Genomic DNA, 19403 nt, shown 5'->3' with positions numbered 1-19403 from the left:
TGACGCGAAGCACCAACAAAAAATAAACGAGAGGAATTATGACGTAATCTTTTTTTTTTGTGTATGGAAATAAACATGTTCAGAATCCTATCGTGTGTGGTATTAAATGAAAGGGCATTCTGAGCTGGTTCTAAAAATATATCACATCATTACATTTGAGTCACTTGTTTTAAATAAAAATAAAAATAATTTTTTAAACATACCAAGTTTGGGCTCCTCGAGATACTATACCGTTGAATTATTTTTTGTAAAATATACCTCAAATGATACTTAATATCCTCATATCTAACCACAAAAAAGCAATTTTGAAAATATTTACATTTAGTTTTTTTTTCCATACAAAAAAAAGATGACGTCATAACTCCTACCGTTTTTTTTTTGTGTTCGGGTCAAATTGATTAAACTGTCCTAAAGATCAATCGTGCCAATTTTCACACCTTTAACACCATTTGCAACGTTTTTGGGCCAACCGCCAGGACTATTTAACAGCTTATTTTAAAGGAGATAGTCGATTAAAATCTATATAATTATACATGATATACATCAGTAACTCTAGTTAGTCATCCATCTATAAAAATCAAAAAAACTGTTGCTGACTGTACCTATTTAGAGGTAGGTTCTTGTAAAAATTCAGCCGTAAATTAATTTAAAATCTCTTAGATCAGTTAACTCGCTCAATAGATATTAAATTAAATCAAAACATGGTCCATTTTCAGCCTGAATTATTGGAAAACTATTACTATGTACCTTTGTTTTACGAATCATAAATGTCATAAATAATAAACAAACGTAAGTAAAACTAGGTAAGTATATGTATATTACAGGCTCATAAAAAACAATACGCGACACGGTATGTCCATACATACGATAGGTATTTAAAAAGTAAAACATGTCACAAAGATACCTTCCTAACCTACCTAATAAATTTGTAGCTTAGTAAACCATCTTTGAAGTCTTAACATTATCTTTGTTCCACCTTTTGTACTGGTATCATAGACTGGTAGGTATTCTACTTTAGCTATCAATAATATTGTGTCAACGGAATATAGGTATCACCTTTGTTTAACAGTGACTAAAACATGCGTAATGTTGTATTTTTATCCACAGAAACCGCAACAAAGGGCATGTGTTTTGTTATACCTAAAGTAAAAGTAGACTTTAACCACAATGATCTAAGTATAACAATAACAAAGGTTTTTGTAAATATTTTTTATCTGGAAGAGCGAGGTCTCCTGATACAGGTACTTTATACCTATTAGGAGGACTCGACCACTAAGATTGACATGAAATAAATAATTACATTATCTTATCTATCTAAATATCGCTTGGTCTGGCTGGTGTATAAAAAACAGGTACCTTATCCAGGATTTTTTCAAAAGATCAAAATAAGGCAGCTTATAATGTAATAAGATAACGCAACGCAACGAAATACTCACAAAATATAACGGCAATGATAATGAAGACGATTTTTCGATTACAATAGCTATGGTACGAGCATAGAGGTACCTATATATTTAATATTATAGATCCATGGGTACGAGTACATACGTGTATATCGGTAGTATTGTGATAGTGGAAACTGATCACTCAAATATTGTTATGTTCAATGCTGATAAAAAAATAGATAACAGAAAGCGACGCCATAAAGACGGCTATGCAATAGGATCCCCTATTGTTTTCAAACTAGAGACATAGCACGTAATGACAATTACGAGTAGTATCCCGTTGTATTTACAGAAATAAGTGAACTATAGGTAATGGAAACACAGACCAACAGGTGAATTATGGGTGGTAATCCACGGTATAAATTAAGAGACATCTTAACATCACGCGATTGAAAGAGATGGACGCTGTCACATAAACAAATACGACCATCGTATCCGTACATTATGAGTGTAAACGTATGAAAGATGATTTCAAACGATTCTCATATTTTTTTTAGTCTGCGACATTCATCAGAGTGATAGGTAGCTGGCACGTGGCTGATTTTGTCTTGTTTACTCGTACATGCTTACGAACTTCATTGAATTAAGTTGTTAAAATGATAACTCATTCAAAAAATCGCTGAAAGCCTTGGAAGTTTTCCGTATAACAATAAGGAAGTTACAACGTAAGTAATTCCCCGAACTAAGCCAAATCCCTTGGGACTGATTCATATTACGAACTTTGAGGTAGGTAGCATAAATGATAAAGTAGAAGACATTCGGAAAGATACTTTAGATTTTGTACTAAGTAATAAATAATTTTATCTCGAACCCGAAACCTAGGTAGTAGGTATAGGGTTGCCCACTCTAACATGCCTTTGCTTTAAGCTTAAGTTTTCAAACAATCGCAATTTTGTCTTTGTGCGATTGTTATAAGCGTGCGACATAACAGACAGAAAGGTCACTATTACTAAATCATGTCTCAATAAGTGCGATTGTAAACGTAGCTCTATACAGGATTTTGTCAAGGCATTTTTAACATTGAAAATGGTAAAAGTTCCTCTCGGGTTGTGAATGCTTTACTTTATAGTGTACGGCATCGCAGCAATGAAAAACCGGTGATATATCCAAACGATATCACAGCAAATATCAAGACGGAGTTCAATAATTAAATTAATAGGTATTTGTACAACAAGAGATCAAAGTTTGATATTTCTTCGAGTGCTTATTTTGAGTCCCGTGCAACCGAAAGATTCTATACTAATTTAGAATCTTGAGCGTAGTAAGGGACTCAAAAGGGCACGAGATGTAAATAACTTTGATCTCGTGTAGTTTACAAAACTTTTCACCTCAGCAGTGAGAACATATTAGAGAACCCGAAAAATGTATTCCTTCTTAATCACTTACCTCTATTCACTCATGTTTTCTTAAGATATACCAACAATTAAGTTTTTTCACCTCAGCTGCTCGAACAAGGGTACTTTGCTACTTAAAAACAGTGAGCAAAATCGCATTTTGCTCACTGAGTGAGCAAAAGTACATTTTGCTCATTTTGTCTCACTCAGTGAGCAAAATGCGATTTTGCTCACTGTTTTTAAGTAGCAAAGTACCCTTGTTAGAGCTGCTGAGGTGAAAGTTAAATTATCATTTATTTGGACCATCTGGGATCACACAACAAACCCAACAAAATAATAATTACAACAACTTAAATCAGTTACAATGGGGGCGCAGCAACTCAATTTGATATTTACATTGCCATCGCTTGTTTCCCGTTTCTGCAGTCATGATCCGAATGTAATCTTAAACCTGTCTATATATGTATTGTAAGTATATACAGGCATAGGTAACTGACCTGGTAATGTTGTCCTGTCGGTCCGCAATCGTCTGCAAGCCGACAGCATCTCGCAGCTGCATGACGAGGGCTGTTCTCACCGCGTCCGTGCATCTCCATTCTTCAATCCTTTCGCACAGAACCTGTGGATATTCACAGTTATTTTACTCTTTGATTTAGCTAAATCGGACTTTTAATTGAAAAGATTATGTTAAAAATTTCATTCTTAAAAAGATAATTTAAGCGATTGTCGTCTGTATTTGTGCTGCCTAAGAATTTGACCCGTCAAAACTCGAGGAGTCTAGGTATGTGACTAACAGAACAGTTTAATTAATTTAAGTATACATACAATACATTTACGGGCTGCATCGACAGATCAGCTCGATGGTACCAAATTATTGTACAAGAGAGCATTATTAGTTCTAAATATCGGCATATGAAGTAATAATCAGAACTATTAAGCGTCGCCCTCATTCAAACTTACAATAAAAGCTAGTTCTCACCTCAACATCATCAGAATAAATCGGAGTATTTCTAAACACGTCCTTCTTAACCACAGCCACGTACGGCCCTTGCACTCCTCCCACAAACTTCTCGCAATTAAAGAACACCGCGTCCTTCTTCACCATCTCCTCTTCGACCCCAGGGAATGTTGGGTTCATATCAACTGCAGACGTTGGTGCTACTAATGTATAATCCCAGAATGCCCACGCGCCGTACTGGTGTAACAGGAGCGTTGTAGCCACATCGTCAGCCAGGACTCCTGTGAGCTTGGATGCCGCAGGGAAGAAGCCGATCATTCGCTTGCCGGTCCCTGAATACCTCTGAAGCTTCTGATCTAGGTTGTTCAGGTCGATGAACCCTTCTTTTGTTTCCGGGATTTTGACGATCTGGAAATAATGTTGATGGTTAGTGGTTTGACAGTAAAATGGAATGTGGACTAAAGCTATGAAGGTACGGACGGAAGGTAACAGAGATCTGGTTGTGGTACATATCGTATCTTATCATATTTATTTAAGTTCTTGTTAACTTCTAGATTTCATTGATTACCTACGTCTTTTCATAGCTTATTTCATGATCTCCACTATACCTAAAATATTTATTTGTGATAACAGAAAACTCCTGAACCTGAAGATTGAATACCAGCCGTTAATCTTAAAGATGACAGATTCCTTGCAAAATCTCACAGATAAGATGAAATAAGATTTAGCCTTACACATGTAAGTTTTTTTTGGGTTAGCTAGGTGGCGTTACAAAATGAAACGCAGAAGATTTCTCGTGATCAGGTCCCGTTATTCCACAAATAGCTAAATGGCGCAAAAGCCTCGCTAGCCCTTACCATTACCACGTACAAGCCACTTATCAGATTAGTTCCCGCTTTGATTTCGTTAACTCCCAAGGGCGTTCCCTACTTTGTCTCGGAATGTTTCATGGAGCAGAAAATGTCTTACTCAAAACGCCCGGAAAACTCTGTTGTATAAAGTAATCTTAATAAAATCAGCCTGCTAAAATTGCAAATTGTTGTCTGGACAAATATTCAGCCAATTTTAGTTTGGGAGTTTTAAAATTATTTTCGTCAATTTAGAACAAACCAAAGATTTTACGATACAATAACAAGCCTTCATGGAAAAAGTCAAACAAAGCATAAAAACATCAGTCGCAGTTCTAATTGCGTATTTAATTATTTATTCTAAACAGAGTATCTTCTGTTCAGTGCGAATCTAATCTATTCGCACTGAAAAGAAGATACTTAATACAGCTCCCAGCACAAGGACGTTAGGTGTCATAAAATCAAACTACGTGCCTAGCAAGTATGAAATAGTAAGTCGGTAAGTAGGTACCTAGTACCTACCGTTCTTACGTGTCATTGTTTTCCCATTAGCATTTTTTAATTTCTTGGAAATATTTAAAAAGTTAAGCTCTTTCCGAGATGTCAGGACTTAAAACAAAACTATCCTGTAAGACTGATGTGAAGTGTGATTAAAACCAAACAGAACAAGTTAAAAATTAAAATACTTTTATACTTATACTTTTAGACGACCGGTCTGGCCTAGTGGGTAGTGACCCTGCCTGTGAAGCCGCGGTCCTGGGTTCGAATCCCAGTAAGGGCATTTATTTGTGCGATGAGCACAGATATGTATATGTTCCTGAGTCATGGTTGTTTTCTATGTATTTTTTAAGTATTTGTATATTATATATATCGTTGTCTGAGTACCCACAACACAAGCTTTTTTGAGCTTACCGTGGGGCTTAGTCAATTTGTGTAATAATGTCCTATAATATTTATTTATTTATTTATATATTTGCCTCGTCAATACCTACCGTAGGTATATCTATTGGTATACTCGTACGTTAAAAAAACTATCAAATTGAGTAATGTCAAATGACCTTCTGCTTTATTTATATCCACTCGGCCGTTCACACAAACCGATTTGAATGCAAATTCTGGCAATTTGTCCTTCAAAATTGTATTGCCTGTGGGTACTCAACTATATAAATAAATTTACATTATAAAAGTGTTTTTGAAGTAATAAATAAAAACTGCATTAGCTTAGAAGGTATCTATAGGGACTGTGTTTCTATTCGCCCATGTTTATGTTTTATTTAAACATGAGCCCTTTGAGAATTATAGAGACCTATAAAGACTCATTCATATCAATACAATATTTTACTAAAAATAAGATTTTAATTTCAATACATCAACCTCGTACTCATGTATTTCATTTAATCAATATTTTCTAACATCTTTCTGAAATTTTGAATATTACACGAAATAGGAGAGTTGACTATTATGCCCACTATCTGGCAAGCCCCTATTCTTTGCAATTAAATGGTTGTCTACAGCTACTAACAGCATCCTTATGTATTTGCATTAAGGCTTACGAATTCGTAAGCCTTGTCCGCTAACAGTGTGTTTGATGATACATACAAACACATTGTCAAAGTAATTAGTATGGGCTACATGCTTAACTATTTATGTTAATGAGCGTTTTCTTATTACTGTTTACGAAAATAATGCTCTATTACTACGTTTTGTTACAATAACAACCCATATTACTCAAACAAAACAAAATGAGTAGATTTTGCAACTTGGATTTTCGCGAAATTGTGGCTTTCAAAAGTAGATATTTAAGTGTCTGCCTAATGGGCCGTATATTTTATGTTAACTAAATGGTCAATAAACTTTTCAACAGCAGATATTGCCTTCATTATAATTTTAGGATCGCAATGGCATTCGTTTACTGATCTTTACCAAGATCATCATACGAATATACGCTTCATGCTGATGCTACAGGGTTGAGATTAGACGAAATTGGGTGTCGTTATATTTAAAACAATTCAATGTCACTAAACAAATTAGACGGTGTGGGTGTCAGATGTTGATGATTATAGGATTGTTGACTACATATGATGAAAATGATATTGCGGATGATTGTGAGTATAATTAACTTTCTATTTTGAGGGATATTATTTATTTAGATTAAATTTTACGAAATGTCCTAGAATTCCTGTAAGTTTGACAGTCCCTTGCCATGTTTTTTGATGTTATGAATGGTAAACACACAAAATCAAGGTCCTTAATCATAGAAGTTAGGGAATGGCTTTACAAAAATTAACATTAAAAAAATTTAATTCGTATCCTAACTACGTCTACTAACGTCAAGAAAACATATGGATTATGTTCTGCAGTACACAAACTGACCCATTTGGCCCGCATACGCTCGTCCCAAATAGCAGACATTTTGAGACTAATCCAACTGCAAACAAACACAAAAGTCATTTGTGCTTGTATTATAAAAATAGCACATTAATATCACGCGATTTGACATATTTATGGTGCCCGCTAGCTAGCAGTAAGAATAAATTAGGCAATATGTTTTTTTTGCGTTGTCCGTGTTACGTACGCTAACCGAAACCAATGCTTGAAACGTGATCGATAAAACGACTTGGTTATTTAAAATAAACACTACAGATTGGTCATCGTAAAAACTCTTTTATTACTAAACTCTCTTGGTTAATTTACAGCTTTTAGCGTTTTTTTGGGCAATTTCGTTTAATTGATTTACTTATCACTCTTATCAGTTTCAACAGCTGGCTTGTGCAAATTTTAATAATGAAATTTGTGACTGATAGATATGAGCCATTTTATTTAAAATTGCATATTAAATTTTGTTTTAAATTTCTGAATGTGATTCTGAGTAGAGATAACATAAAAATTACCAAATTAAAAAGGTGTATTGTAAAAAATAAAATAAAATAGTCCGTATGGCCATAATAACAGTAGCAGAGGTATATAAACGTAAATATAGGTACCTAATAATGAACTGGAATATCAATAGGTTTTACAGCTTAATCGGATAATAAGAAAACCTACGAGTCGAGTTGGCAAGGTACACTAAAATTTAAATATGCAAATACCAACTAAAGTAGAAACCAAGCCTCTAGATAACCTTTTTATTTATACATACTAGCTGTGCCCTTGGTTCCACTCACATGGGATTTGGACTGCTCATTTTCTGTACCTTGTCCCTGTCAAATAATAAAGTGGCGTATGCCCGTCCTCAGGCCTGAGCTTTTACATGCCAAATAGGTATGTGAAAATCGGTAAAAGTACTGTGAAAAGTTAACTGACAGACATAGTTTTCCGAATCTTGGTAAATACTAACCTTGTAATCTGATGCGTACATCGACGTAAGTACCTATGTACCTACATGAGATATTTGACCTGTGACTTCTAGATCAGAAAACACTGAAGAAGAATTTCTGTTTCACCAGAAAATTCCTTAAGTGCAGATTTTCTTTTCACTTCGAATATTTGCTTCTACCTATAGATTCCAATCAACAGTTTATCTATTTGCCGTAGGTATTTCCAATGATACGGTATATAATGTAATGTCACTTTGATAAACCTGCACGTTTGATGTCCAGCCCAGTACGGATGTGATGCGCGTATTTGTCTACGTGACAGCGTGTTAAATAGTCTCTGTTAAAAAGCGACTGTTATTTTATCGCGTAAACATCACCATCTATCATACTGGTGGGTTCCTCTAAGTTAAACCATAGATTCTAAGTAGTGCCCTTGTCGGCAGTCTATTTAGCATGCGCCTTGCGGTTACGACTCTACGCGTCTTTACGACCGGCAAATTCCTATCGTTATCAGAAGTGCAAACCATGCACGATCACGTATTTGCCATGCAATGGGTGAGGTTAGTCATGATACAGTTTTCTTTAGTGTAGGTAAGTATTAAACTTGTTGTTTATGCACAATTGCCGAATGTTTTTGTGAAGATGGGCTGTTGCAAACAAAAACACTGTCAAAAATTACCAGATAGATTTAAGTAATAAAACCCTAATTTGTTTTGTTTCAGGACAAAAAGTATGTACTTACCAAATATCAATAATTCGGATATACTATATAGACCTTTAGGTAATATATCTACCACTTTTTTTAGTAAAATTCTAAAAGAACACACTCAAATCACAGAAATACGGTTCTTTCCTTTGGCGTAAACAGAGGGTCTGTTTACGCCAAAGGAAAGAATCAAAGCAATGGCAATTCAAATATTCCCATTTCCGCCTTGTAGCGGCAGTGTCAGAAAAGTTCACGACTCTGACCCATTTTTCACAGTACAATATTATTTCAATGGCTTACCGAGCGCAAGCAAGTACCTACCTAAATCTCTAATCCAGTTTCAGAGCACGCTCAATTCACAAATAGTTACAAGAGGTCTTGGGGTCACATTACACTGGTGAGTACAAAAGAGTCAAGTAGCCCGCAACATTAATGACACAGCCCCAGCCAGCAGAATGACACCCTGGGGTCGACACAGCTGCAGCGTGTATCATTTTCGCGGATAAATGCATCGGACGTAGGGTTGCCAGATGGTCGGGATTCGGCGGGATTCTCCCGATTTTTAGCAAGTGTTCCCGATTCCCGACAAAGTGAAAATTGTCCCGAAAAACAGATTCACGTTATAAAACAATCATTTCAAGTTCCGAACTGTCGTCGAGCGAGCAAGCGACCCGCGTCGAGCCCGTCAGCGCGCGCGCGGGGCGCGCGTGGTGAGATTGGGCAGAGCAGCTGACGTAGTGCCAATAATGTAAAATATCGTTGTTTTTAATACAATTAATTTTATTTGAATGGTTTTTTTCCCGACTTAAGGCCCAAAATCCCGAAAAATCTATATTTTTTCTCGATAATAGCGCCTTTCGATCTGGCAACCCTAATCGGACGTGACTTTGAAAGTGGACGGAATTGGTACTTCGTGTTGGACGGAGGAAATTTTAAAAGCAGTTGATAAAGGCTTAACATAACATAAATGGAACAAGTGGAAAGATGATTTAGAGTCCAGTTAGGATCGCCATTTTCGGAAATGTTAATGTTTGGAGAAGACATTTTTCACCGCCAGGCTTTGCGAGGCGAAAGAATCACCGACGGTGACAAGCACCTCGTAAGGCAAACGTCCCAGACGTCCCAGTAGGTACCTAATACCCAATAAATGGTCAAGCACGGCTACTTGCACCATCCCACTAACCCAAGGTTAAGCGGTTAAAACGTTAAACTTGTCTCAAATTGTACTGGTACTGGTAACCATGGTAACTTCAGGTTTAACCGGTTAACCCGGGGTTAGTGGAATGGTGCAAGTGGCGCTAAGTTGACGACCTTTTGTCGCCTATATTGCTAATGACGTATGTTTAAAGATGACATTGACATGTACTGGGACGGTACTCGGACATTTAAGCGTATAGTGTAGAAAATAATTTACCTCGCCGAATTTTTTACCGGTATTTTTCTCTAAATGATATTAACTTAGTTTCTTAAATTTATATACATTACGTGCTTGACCCTATATGGAAAAGCCTTACGTTTGAAATGTTCTCTGTCATACGAATATCTACGGGTCCGCAAGCATCCTTACCCAAGCATAGATAAATAATATTTTATCCCGTAAGTTCAGATAGTTAGGGTCAAAGACTAGATATACGAGCTATATAACCGACCCAGATTGGAAATTTATGTCACCTGAGAGACCCTCCATAAATTTTCCGATCCTAAGTAAACCCACGCATTCCATCTCACATCTTATCGGAACGATGACCTTCGCCGTCGATTTTATGCGTAACCCGACTATCGCGTACTTGCTCGTATATCGAAAGTGCATAAGATTTCTATAAAATAAATTGGTATACACCGTGTTTTTATGGAATTCCGTTAACTTCGGGGTATTGTTAAGTACGTTTAAGAGAACTAAACGGCATCGTTAATTTTCAAAAAAAAAAAATTTCTTTTCTTTTTTTACAAAAAAAAATTAAGTTTTAAAACTAATTAAATGTAGCATATAGCGTTGTTGTAACACGGGCTTTACATTTAACTCAACCAAACAATTGAAATCTGTGACATATCAATGTCATTTCGAACATCGTGCATCGATCGACCGAGATTGTACTTAAGTTTAGTAGCAAATGAACTCATTCTAAACACTAATCAATATGTAAACCGGCCCTACGGCAAGTGTACACGCTTGTAGAGGCCTTATAGGAAAAAAATAAATTATTGATTATCTTCGAAATGGAGTTAATTAGAATATCGGTGTCTTTGAGAAAGTTACTTAATTTAAGCTCAGGAATGCACCCTTTAAATTAACGGAAATAAAAAAAAAACACGTTGTATAGGCCCACATATTTTTATTATTCCGAATTTAGTAATACCGCTTAACACAAAAAATATGCAATCTTAATTTGAATACGATGATAATTTTACTCTATTTTCCTGCTTGTGTGTTGCTTGGGGAGTCATTATATTTGTGTGCAAAAGAACAAACATCTAAAACATAAACATTTCACATTGTAGGATACCTATAAGGAGAAGAATAATGAAACATGAAGAAACAAACATTTTTGCAATATTTATTTTTATCGACATAAGGAAAACCACTGACAGTGTTATGGAATAGCGAACTATGCGCTATTAAGCGGTATGGCGCTTAGTTCGCTATTCCATAAGACTGTCCCTTATCCTTCAAACGTACATCCTCATAATAAAACTCAAAACTGCCCGATATAAGGTCAGGTGGGGTACTTAATGCGAATGCCATCTTACACAGGGTAGGTGCAACATTAAATTCTGTGATTAAATACGGTCCGCTCGGTTTTAATTTGGTTCGTAAAAATAATCTAGCCCAAATTCCGTTGTTTATTTAGTAACTGAAACCCATTTTTAACTGACTTCAAAAAAGGAGGAGGTTCTTATTTTTTTATTTGTTTTTTAAAGTTTAAGTCGCTTATGATTAGGCAGTGGGCACGTCTTGTGAGGGGATCGAATGGAAACCACCGGTACACCCATAACGGATCGCTTCCATATATTTTTAAAATTCAGTTGTTATTACATATTAATATATATCCCGTCAAGTACATGAAGTGAATCTAGGACGAACAATTTCAGCATTCCTTGTAGTAACGCGAGGGCAACACGCGACAGCCATTCTATGTGGACTGGCGACCCAAATATGTGTAAAAACGTATAGTACCTATAGTATGTTCAGAGTACGTTACACGTAACTACGTAGTGTGTTTTCAACGTGTAGGTATAGTACCTACTTTATTCTGCGAGTTGATTCACAAAGGTACTACTCGATAGTCAGCCATGAATTTGTAGGCTAACTTTTTTATTAACCGACTTCTAAATTGTTAATATTTCTATTTTTCGGTCAATATAAAATCAATGAATTATTACTTAGGATATTAATAATTTCGGATTTCCCGCATAACGCAAAATTTTGTTTTGTAGGTAACGTTTCGATATATCTACCTAAGTACTAAGTACCTGTACGGCTACCATCAGTTTGGCACTGACATAAACGCCGTCGAGAACGTAATTTACTTTCTATGCATCTCGCTCGCACTAATATGCGAGTACGAGCGAGATGCATAGAAAGTAAATTACGTTCTCGATGGCGTATGTCACTGCCAAACTGGTGGTAGCCATACTACTTATATTACGTTTTTATTTGTGACCAGTCCACGTTTTGAGGTCATAAGTGGAACGACCGATACAAATAATCTTATTTTTAGTATCCTCAAATGCGTCATATATATGTTTACTTACAGCTTTAGTTATGATCAAACATCATACATAACAACTACCAATATGGATTGATCAAATAACATACATAACATCTACCAATATGGATTGGGTACCTAATGGCTTAGCAAAATGGGTGCAGAGTGCAGACAAGCCTAATTTGTATCAAATATGTGTTTATATTACCTATTCGTTTGTTCGTGCTAATTCAGAAGACCTAAACAAATATAAATTGCTCTTTTCATCACTTTGTTTGTTGTTTATACTAGTACGGCTACCATCAGTTTAGCACTGACATAAACGCCGTCGAGAACGTAATTTACTTTCTATACATCTCGCTCGTACTCGCATATAAGTGCAAACGAGATGTATAGAAAGTAAATTATGTTCTCGATAGCGTAAATGTCAGTTTTGACACTGTCAGTGACTCGTGGTACGGGCTATGTCTCCAAACTAAGTATTTACCGATTCATTTACTTAATGACCGTTTTATTTTTTGCAAAAACTTGCTTTTAGCTAAGATGTGACGCTAAATCTACGATAACAGACTCTTGTTAAAGTGTTCTTGTGATGCTTGTTGACCTTAAGTAGGGAAGGACGGCACGCTAGCCTCGCCCCGGCCCTATATAGACTCTACCCTCATTAAAGAGTTTAAGTACTATCCGCTAGGGTTATCTGTTCATAGGGGTTTTTTCGCTACAAACGGGAATAAAACCGGCCAAGTGCGAGTCGGACTCGCGCACGGAGGGTTCCGCACCATCAACAAAAAATAGAGCAAAACAAGCAAAAACAACAAGCAAAAAAAACAAGAAAAAAACGGTCACGCATCCAAGTACTGACCCCGCCCGACGTTGCTTAACTTCGGTCAAAAATCACGTTTGTTGTATGGGAGCCCCACTTAAAGCTTTATTTTATTCTGTTTTTAGTATTTTTTGTTATAGCGGCAACAGAAATACATCATCTGTGAAAATTTCAACTGTCTAGCTATCACGGTTCGTGAGATACAGCCTGGTGACAGACGGACGGACGGACGGACGGACAGTGAAGTCTTAGTAATAGGGTCCCGTTTTTACCCTTTGGGTACGGAATCCTAAAAAGCGTGTTATTGGCTACGCTCGCAGCGCGAGGCTCGCGCTGGGAGTGATGTGTTACGGAACCTTATGCGTTGGCCATGAAAAAACGCCCAGACGCCAGCGACAGTTGTATGTAGTTTGCACAGTTGTATGGTGATCAACAACGTCGGTATCAGCGTCGTGTGAGCATTTTTCATGGCCTCCGGGCATTGACGTATATCCCAGGACGGGACCTTACGGGCACTAAAAATGGGGTTATTCCCACTAGTTACCACCAAGTTGTTACCAGTGGTAACTACAGGGAATTTTTTTCCCACCTTTTACCACTGGTAACTACTGGGAAAAATTATTCCCAGTAGTTACCACCAACTCGGTTTAGTGGAATTAAAAAAAAAATTAATGCCAAGAAAGATAAAATTACCCAGTATGTTCACAACTTCAAGGGCGCTTAGAAAAATAAAACGTACTGGGTAATTTTATCTTTCTTGGCATTAAATTTTTTTTAATTCCATTCAGAGATCTAACGATAGTAAATGTTACCATACTGAATTGGCCTATCTATCAGCTTAGCACACAAAAAAAATCAAGCATCTACCGCAATAATTCACGTCACCATAAATAAAAATCTCATCGTACTCGGCGATAGGTGAAAAAATAAAAAAAATCATAACTCCGAAAATACGAAAAATCGCGGAACATACATGGGGGTGATTCAGATAGCCCTCTAGGTCCTCTACCTCCCAGCTTCAGTATATCACTACTTCTTGGGACACCCTGTATATTATAGTTTTTGTACTAGTACCGGTTAAACTGTTTAACTATATTTTTGGTCACTTTTAAGGCAGTTTACTAAAACACTAATCGACTAACAATTATTTATTAAATCACTCGATATTTATACTATACTATTTATACTGTTTTTATTAGTATTTAACTTTAACAAAGTTTTGGTGGTAACTACTGGGAATAAAAATTCCCAGTAGTTACCACTAAACCGAGTTGATGGTAACTACTGGGAATAATTTTTCCCAGTAGTTACCAGTGGTAAAAGGTGGGAAAAAAATTCCCAGTAGTTACCACAGGTAACAACTTGGTGGTAACTAGGGGGAATAACCCTAAAAATGGTACTAGTTCGGCGGTGTGACTCACGAATTCGAACCAATCTTGCAGTCTAACGCAACTAGTTGCGACCAATCGCGCGCGTGATCCAAACTCATCAACCAATCCCATTGTAGCGGTGTCATACCGCTGTACTAGCCCCATTCTTATTGCTCGTAAGGCCAGTCCTGTCAGTCAATGCCTCCGGGTTAGACCAGATCACAGACAAGACATCCTCTAGACTGAGCATAGTAGCGCTACCCCCTCTGCCACAAATATACGGTAGTTTTACTCCAATCTCGAGTCAAAGTGTCTTTGTGTGACGTCCGTGTCTTTTAACGGACCAATCACGGCACGGGACTCGCTCACCTCGTCCCCCGCACGTCAGTATTTTTATCAGCATCGGTTTCATGAAATAATTGCTCTAAACTCCGTCTAGAGCAGTGGTTTCTAACCTTTTCAGTCCGGTTACCCCTATGACTAACTAGGGAACCTGATTTTACTCCTCCTCCCAAGTGGTAATAAAAAATAAAACGTGTACGTTTGTTGTATTGTTAAATTAGGTTAGCTTATTACCCCCGTAAAATACCAGTTTTACCCCCACGGGGGTAATTACCCCCAGTTTAGGAACCACTGGTCTAGAGGTTCCTAGTCTATGGACCAGATAGTCAAGTACTGACCTCAGCATCGAACTCGCGCCACACCGCGAGCTGCCGCTCGGTCTCGCGCGCCGACACGAACAGCGCGACGTTGCCAGGCCGCAGCGCGCGCAAGAAGCGCGGCAGAGACGCGCCGAGCACGACGGCGTCGTCGGCGCCCGCGCCGACCGCCGAGCGGATTATCAGCTTCGATTCCGATCTGTGGTAACAGGAGAAACATTTAAATAGAGGAAATGACAATGACCGCTGTTTGTAATACGAGTGTCAGTTTGCTACGGTTGCCGATAGGCTTAAACTTGTCAGTGCGCATGATACATGTGCACATGTGCTGTATCACGCATTGACGAATTGTTTTCACTAGATTACAAGTGATAAGTGATAACATACTACGTGCTACGGCGTAGCATCGTAGCACACCTAACCATTTAGCACCTCACCTGTAGATCTCACTCTGCCCAGACGTGTAATACAGAAGGGCTAAGATGACCTGCCAGCCTATTATGGATAGCTTTATCCATCTTTATCCACGTGATAAAATAACTGTCACTGTTTAACACCGTGGGAAAGAAAGTGACGGACACCGTTTTATCACGCTGTCACGTAGACAAGAACGACCATCATATCCGTACAGCTTTTTATCATTTGTCACCATGCCTGTCACTTTCTAACAAGTATGTAAGTGCGAAAGTGACATGACAGGTGATAAAAACGCGACCATGATACCGCTGCGGGACACTACATCCAGTCGCCTGACTCGGTAATAATAGTGTAGTAGATGTATGACGGGGCAGTGCGTCTAGTCCCATGTGTGGGTAACACATGAGCACATGACTATCCATAAACTCCTGCCTTCGTAGAAGTGTTTGTATTGGCTGAAGAGTCCAATGGTCTCACCTGTAGATCTCACTCTGCCCCGACGTGTATGACAGGGCTGTGCATCTCGTCGCATGTGTGGGTAACACGTGACTGGCCACGTACTCCTCGAGACACTCCAGCGCCCGGCCGGAGCCATTGTAGTCGCAGTATACCACTGGAAAGAATAATCAACTTTAGTATACTTGTCATAAAGGAGGTAATCAAATAACAAGCAGTTATCAGCCCAAAGCCCAAAACGGCAGTAATAGTTGCGTGAGAAGTATCCTCTTAAAATGTAGGGTGTTATTTCGAACGGAACCCTCTGTTTTTTCACAAATGTATAAGTCCGTCCTAGTACCTAGTTGCTAGACTAGTAAATAAGAGTTAGTAGCAAAGATAATTAACGAGACGCGACTAAGTTTTGCGTCACGACGCTGCTACATCTACATTTTCTATGAAATTTTATTAAATGCACGTTGCACATTAGGTGCTAAAATTTTAGCAAAACGAGTATATTTGGAGTTTTTAGCAACATTTTTATCCATAATATGTAATATGATTCATATTATAATTTTGTAAATGCATTTTAAAACCAAATTTGGTAAATAAATAGGTATATACACGACACAATGCAATTCACACATCTTTTAAGTCTATTTTCATTCTGCAAGCAGCAAGATAACACATAGGTCTATATCTGATGTCTGGCTTATGCCTAAGTTGTGTAGATCAGATAAGACATAAGGGCTGGATATTTCCGAAGTCTCAAGAGGATCTAGTTGAAGTATGTTTACACTTTTAACCAAGATATTTACTCAATTGAACAAAGCGAAAATTAAGCACCTACATATTTATCTTGTATTGTAAAGCGAATAGGTACTTGTTGTGTATTGTCTCCTAGAAAGATGTTTAAGATCCAATCGTTGACACATTTCGTGACCTATATTGCAACGAATTAAGACTAAGTATTTAAGACATTTGACATCCGAGCCTTAGTAAAAGAACGGACCCAAAAATATAAGACTAGAATAAAAATAGGTAGAATAAAAGCCCACAAACCCTCTAAATATAACAGCCTCCGTAGCCTAGTCGGTAGTGACCCTGCCTACGAAGCTGGGGGTCCCGTGTTCGAATCCCGGTAAGGGCATTTATCTGTGTATTCATCACAAATATTTGTTCCTTAGTTATGGATGTTTTCTATGTATTTAAGTACTTATATGTATCTACTAGCTGTTGCCCGCGACTTCGTACGCGTGGATTTGTATATTGGTGGTTATAAATTCTACATTAGCTTAGAACATTATGCAGCAAAAGATAGCAGTAGGGACGGTTAATCATTTGTTAATTATTATACAACGCATGAGATTTGTCTTTCACAACCTGGCTACGAAGTTTCAAGCCCCTAACTGAATAAAATTGTTCTCGATAATCTCGATATAATCTCTCTCAACCCCCAGAAGATTTTCAAGTCCACTATTTAATAAAACCTACTACGAAGATGATTGAAGATGATTTACGAAGTTTGAAGTTCCTAGCTTTAAATAAAATTTGAACCCTCTACCAACTCTCAACCCCTGTTTAAACTTTTAGGGGATGAATTTTTAAAAACGCTGAAATTACTTTTCTTGTATTGTAATAATATGATTTTATACAACGATTCAAGTCCCGCACTCCAATAAATATTTGGGTTCCATACAAATTTTCGACCCCCTTCACCACCTTGGGGGATGAATTATCAAAGACTCTGAAATTAGTTTTCTTTTCTCTCAATAAAATACCTTTTTTACGAAGCTTCAAGTTCCTAGCTTTAAATAAAATTATAACCTATACAATCTTTCAACCCCTTTTTAACCCTGTTATGGGATGAATTTTTAAAAACGCTGAAATAAGTTTTCTTGTGTTCTAATACTATGGCTTTATACAAAGATTTAAGTCTCGCACTCTCAAAAATATTTGATCTCCATACAAACTTTCAACCCCTTTTTCACCTCCTCGGGGGATACATTTTTAAAAACGCTGAATAGGTTTTTTTGTTTTTTAATAAAATACCTTTTTACGAAGTTTCAAGTTCCTAGCAGGGATGTTGCGAACATCCGCATCCGCATCCGCATCCGCGGAACTTCCGCTTTATTTTCAACATCCGCATCTGCATCCGCATCCGCATAAAATCGATGCGGAGCTTATGCGGATGCGGATGTCGAACAAGTCGGTACAGGAAAGTCTTAGCGGCGGCGTAAGTGCTAGGTAATTTCGTCATTACCTATAACGAAATCGTCTAGATCGAGAAAGTCCACCAAGTTACTATTTATTAAATTCTTGCTCAAATACTAAACGTTTCGTTTTTCTTAAATAAAAAAATACTAAAAATTTAATATTTGACGTTTTCTAAGTACCTAATCTTGACATCCGCATCCGCATCCGCATCCGCATCCGCATCCGCGGATGTGAGCCTTTAAATATCCGCATCCGCATCCGCGTCCGCGGATGTAAAAAAATCTGCAGCCGCAACATCCCTGGTTCCTAGCTTTAAATAAAATTGGAACCCTATACAAACTTTCAACCCCTTTTGGACCCTTATAGGGTATGAATTTTTAAAAACGCTGAAATTACTTTTATCGTATTCTAATAATATGTCATTATACAAAGATTCAAGTCCCGTACTTACAAAAAATATTGACCTCCATACAAATTTTCAACCCCTTTTTCACCACCTTAAATGTTGAACTTTGAAAAACGCTAACATTAGTTTTCTTCTCTTTTAATGAAATAACTTTTTACGAAGTTACAAATTCGTAGCTTAAAATAAAATTTAAATCCTATACAATCTTTCAACCCCTTTATAACCCTTTTAAGGGATGAATTTTTGAAAACGCTGATATTACTTTTCTTGATAATTAATAATATGGTTTTATACAAAGATTCAAGTCCCGCACTCTAAAAAATATTTGATCTCCGTACAAACTTTCAATCCCTGTTTCACCACCTCGGGGGATGAATTTTTACAAACGCTGAAATTAGTTTTCTTGTTTTTTAATTTAACACCTTTTTGCAAAGTTTCAAGGTCCTAGCTTAAAATACAATTTGCACCCCAAGACAAAGTTTCATCCCCTTTTTTACCCCCTTAGGGGTTGAATTTCCTAAAACGTCGCAATTACTTTTTTTTGTAATCGGCTATTATGCCTTTCTAAGAAGTTTCAAAGCATTTGTAATGGATTCAAACTTTCAACCCCTTTTTAACCCTGTTAGGGGATGAATTTTCAAAAACGCTGAAATTACTTTTCCTGTCTTATAATAATATACCCATATACAAAGTTTAAAGTCACACACTCACAAAAATATTTGTGCTCCATACAAACTTTCAACCCCTTTTTCACCACCTTG

At 37.2% G+C, this 19403-nt stretch overlaps 1 protein-coding gene across 5 annotated transcripts in view; it reads right to left on the bottom strand.

The window, feature by feature from the left end:
• Positions 1-19403, bottom strand: part of LOC134654550 (uncharacterized) — a 107530-nt gene that overhangs the window by 34979 nt on the left and 53148 nt on the right. For 4 of the 5 annotated variants that reach the window (XM_063509999.1, XM_063510000.1, XM_063510001.1 and 1 more), the window contains exons 2-5: positions 16062-16197; positions 15189-15366; positions 3759-4145; positions 3277-3398 (exon numbers count right to left, since the gene is read on the bottom strand). In XM_063509999.1, the coding sequence (XP_063366069.1) occupies positions 3277-3398; positions 3759-4145; positions 15189-15366; positions 16062-16197 (823 nt within the window). Of the gene's footprint in view, positions 1-3276; positions 3399-3758; positions 4146-15188; positions 15367-15604; positions 15634-16061; positions 16198-19403 lie in introns of those variants that run through there. The other variant, XM_063510003.1, reaches the window with a different exon arrangement.

The sequence above is a fragment of the Cydia amplana genome, chromosome 15 (assembly GCF_948474715.1).
Source record: "Cydia amplana chromosome 15, ilCydAmpl1.1, whole genome shotgun sequence".
Taxonomy (NCBI): domain Eukaryota; kingdom Metazoa; phylum Arthropoda; class Insecta; order Lepidoptera; family Tortricidae; genus Cydia; species Cydia amplana.
Note: the sequence above shows the minus strand (reverse complement) of the source record. Positions and strands in the feature narration are given on the sequence as shown.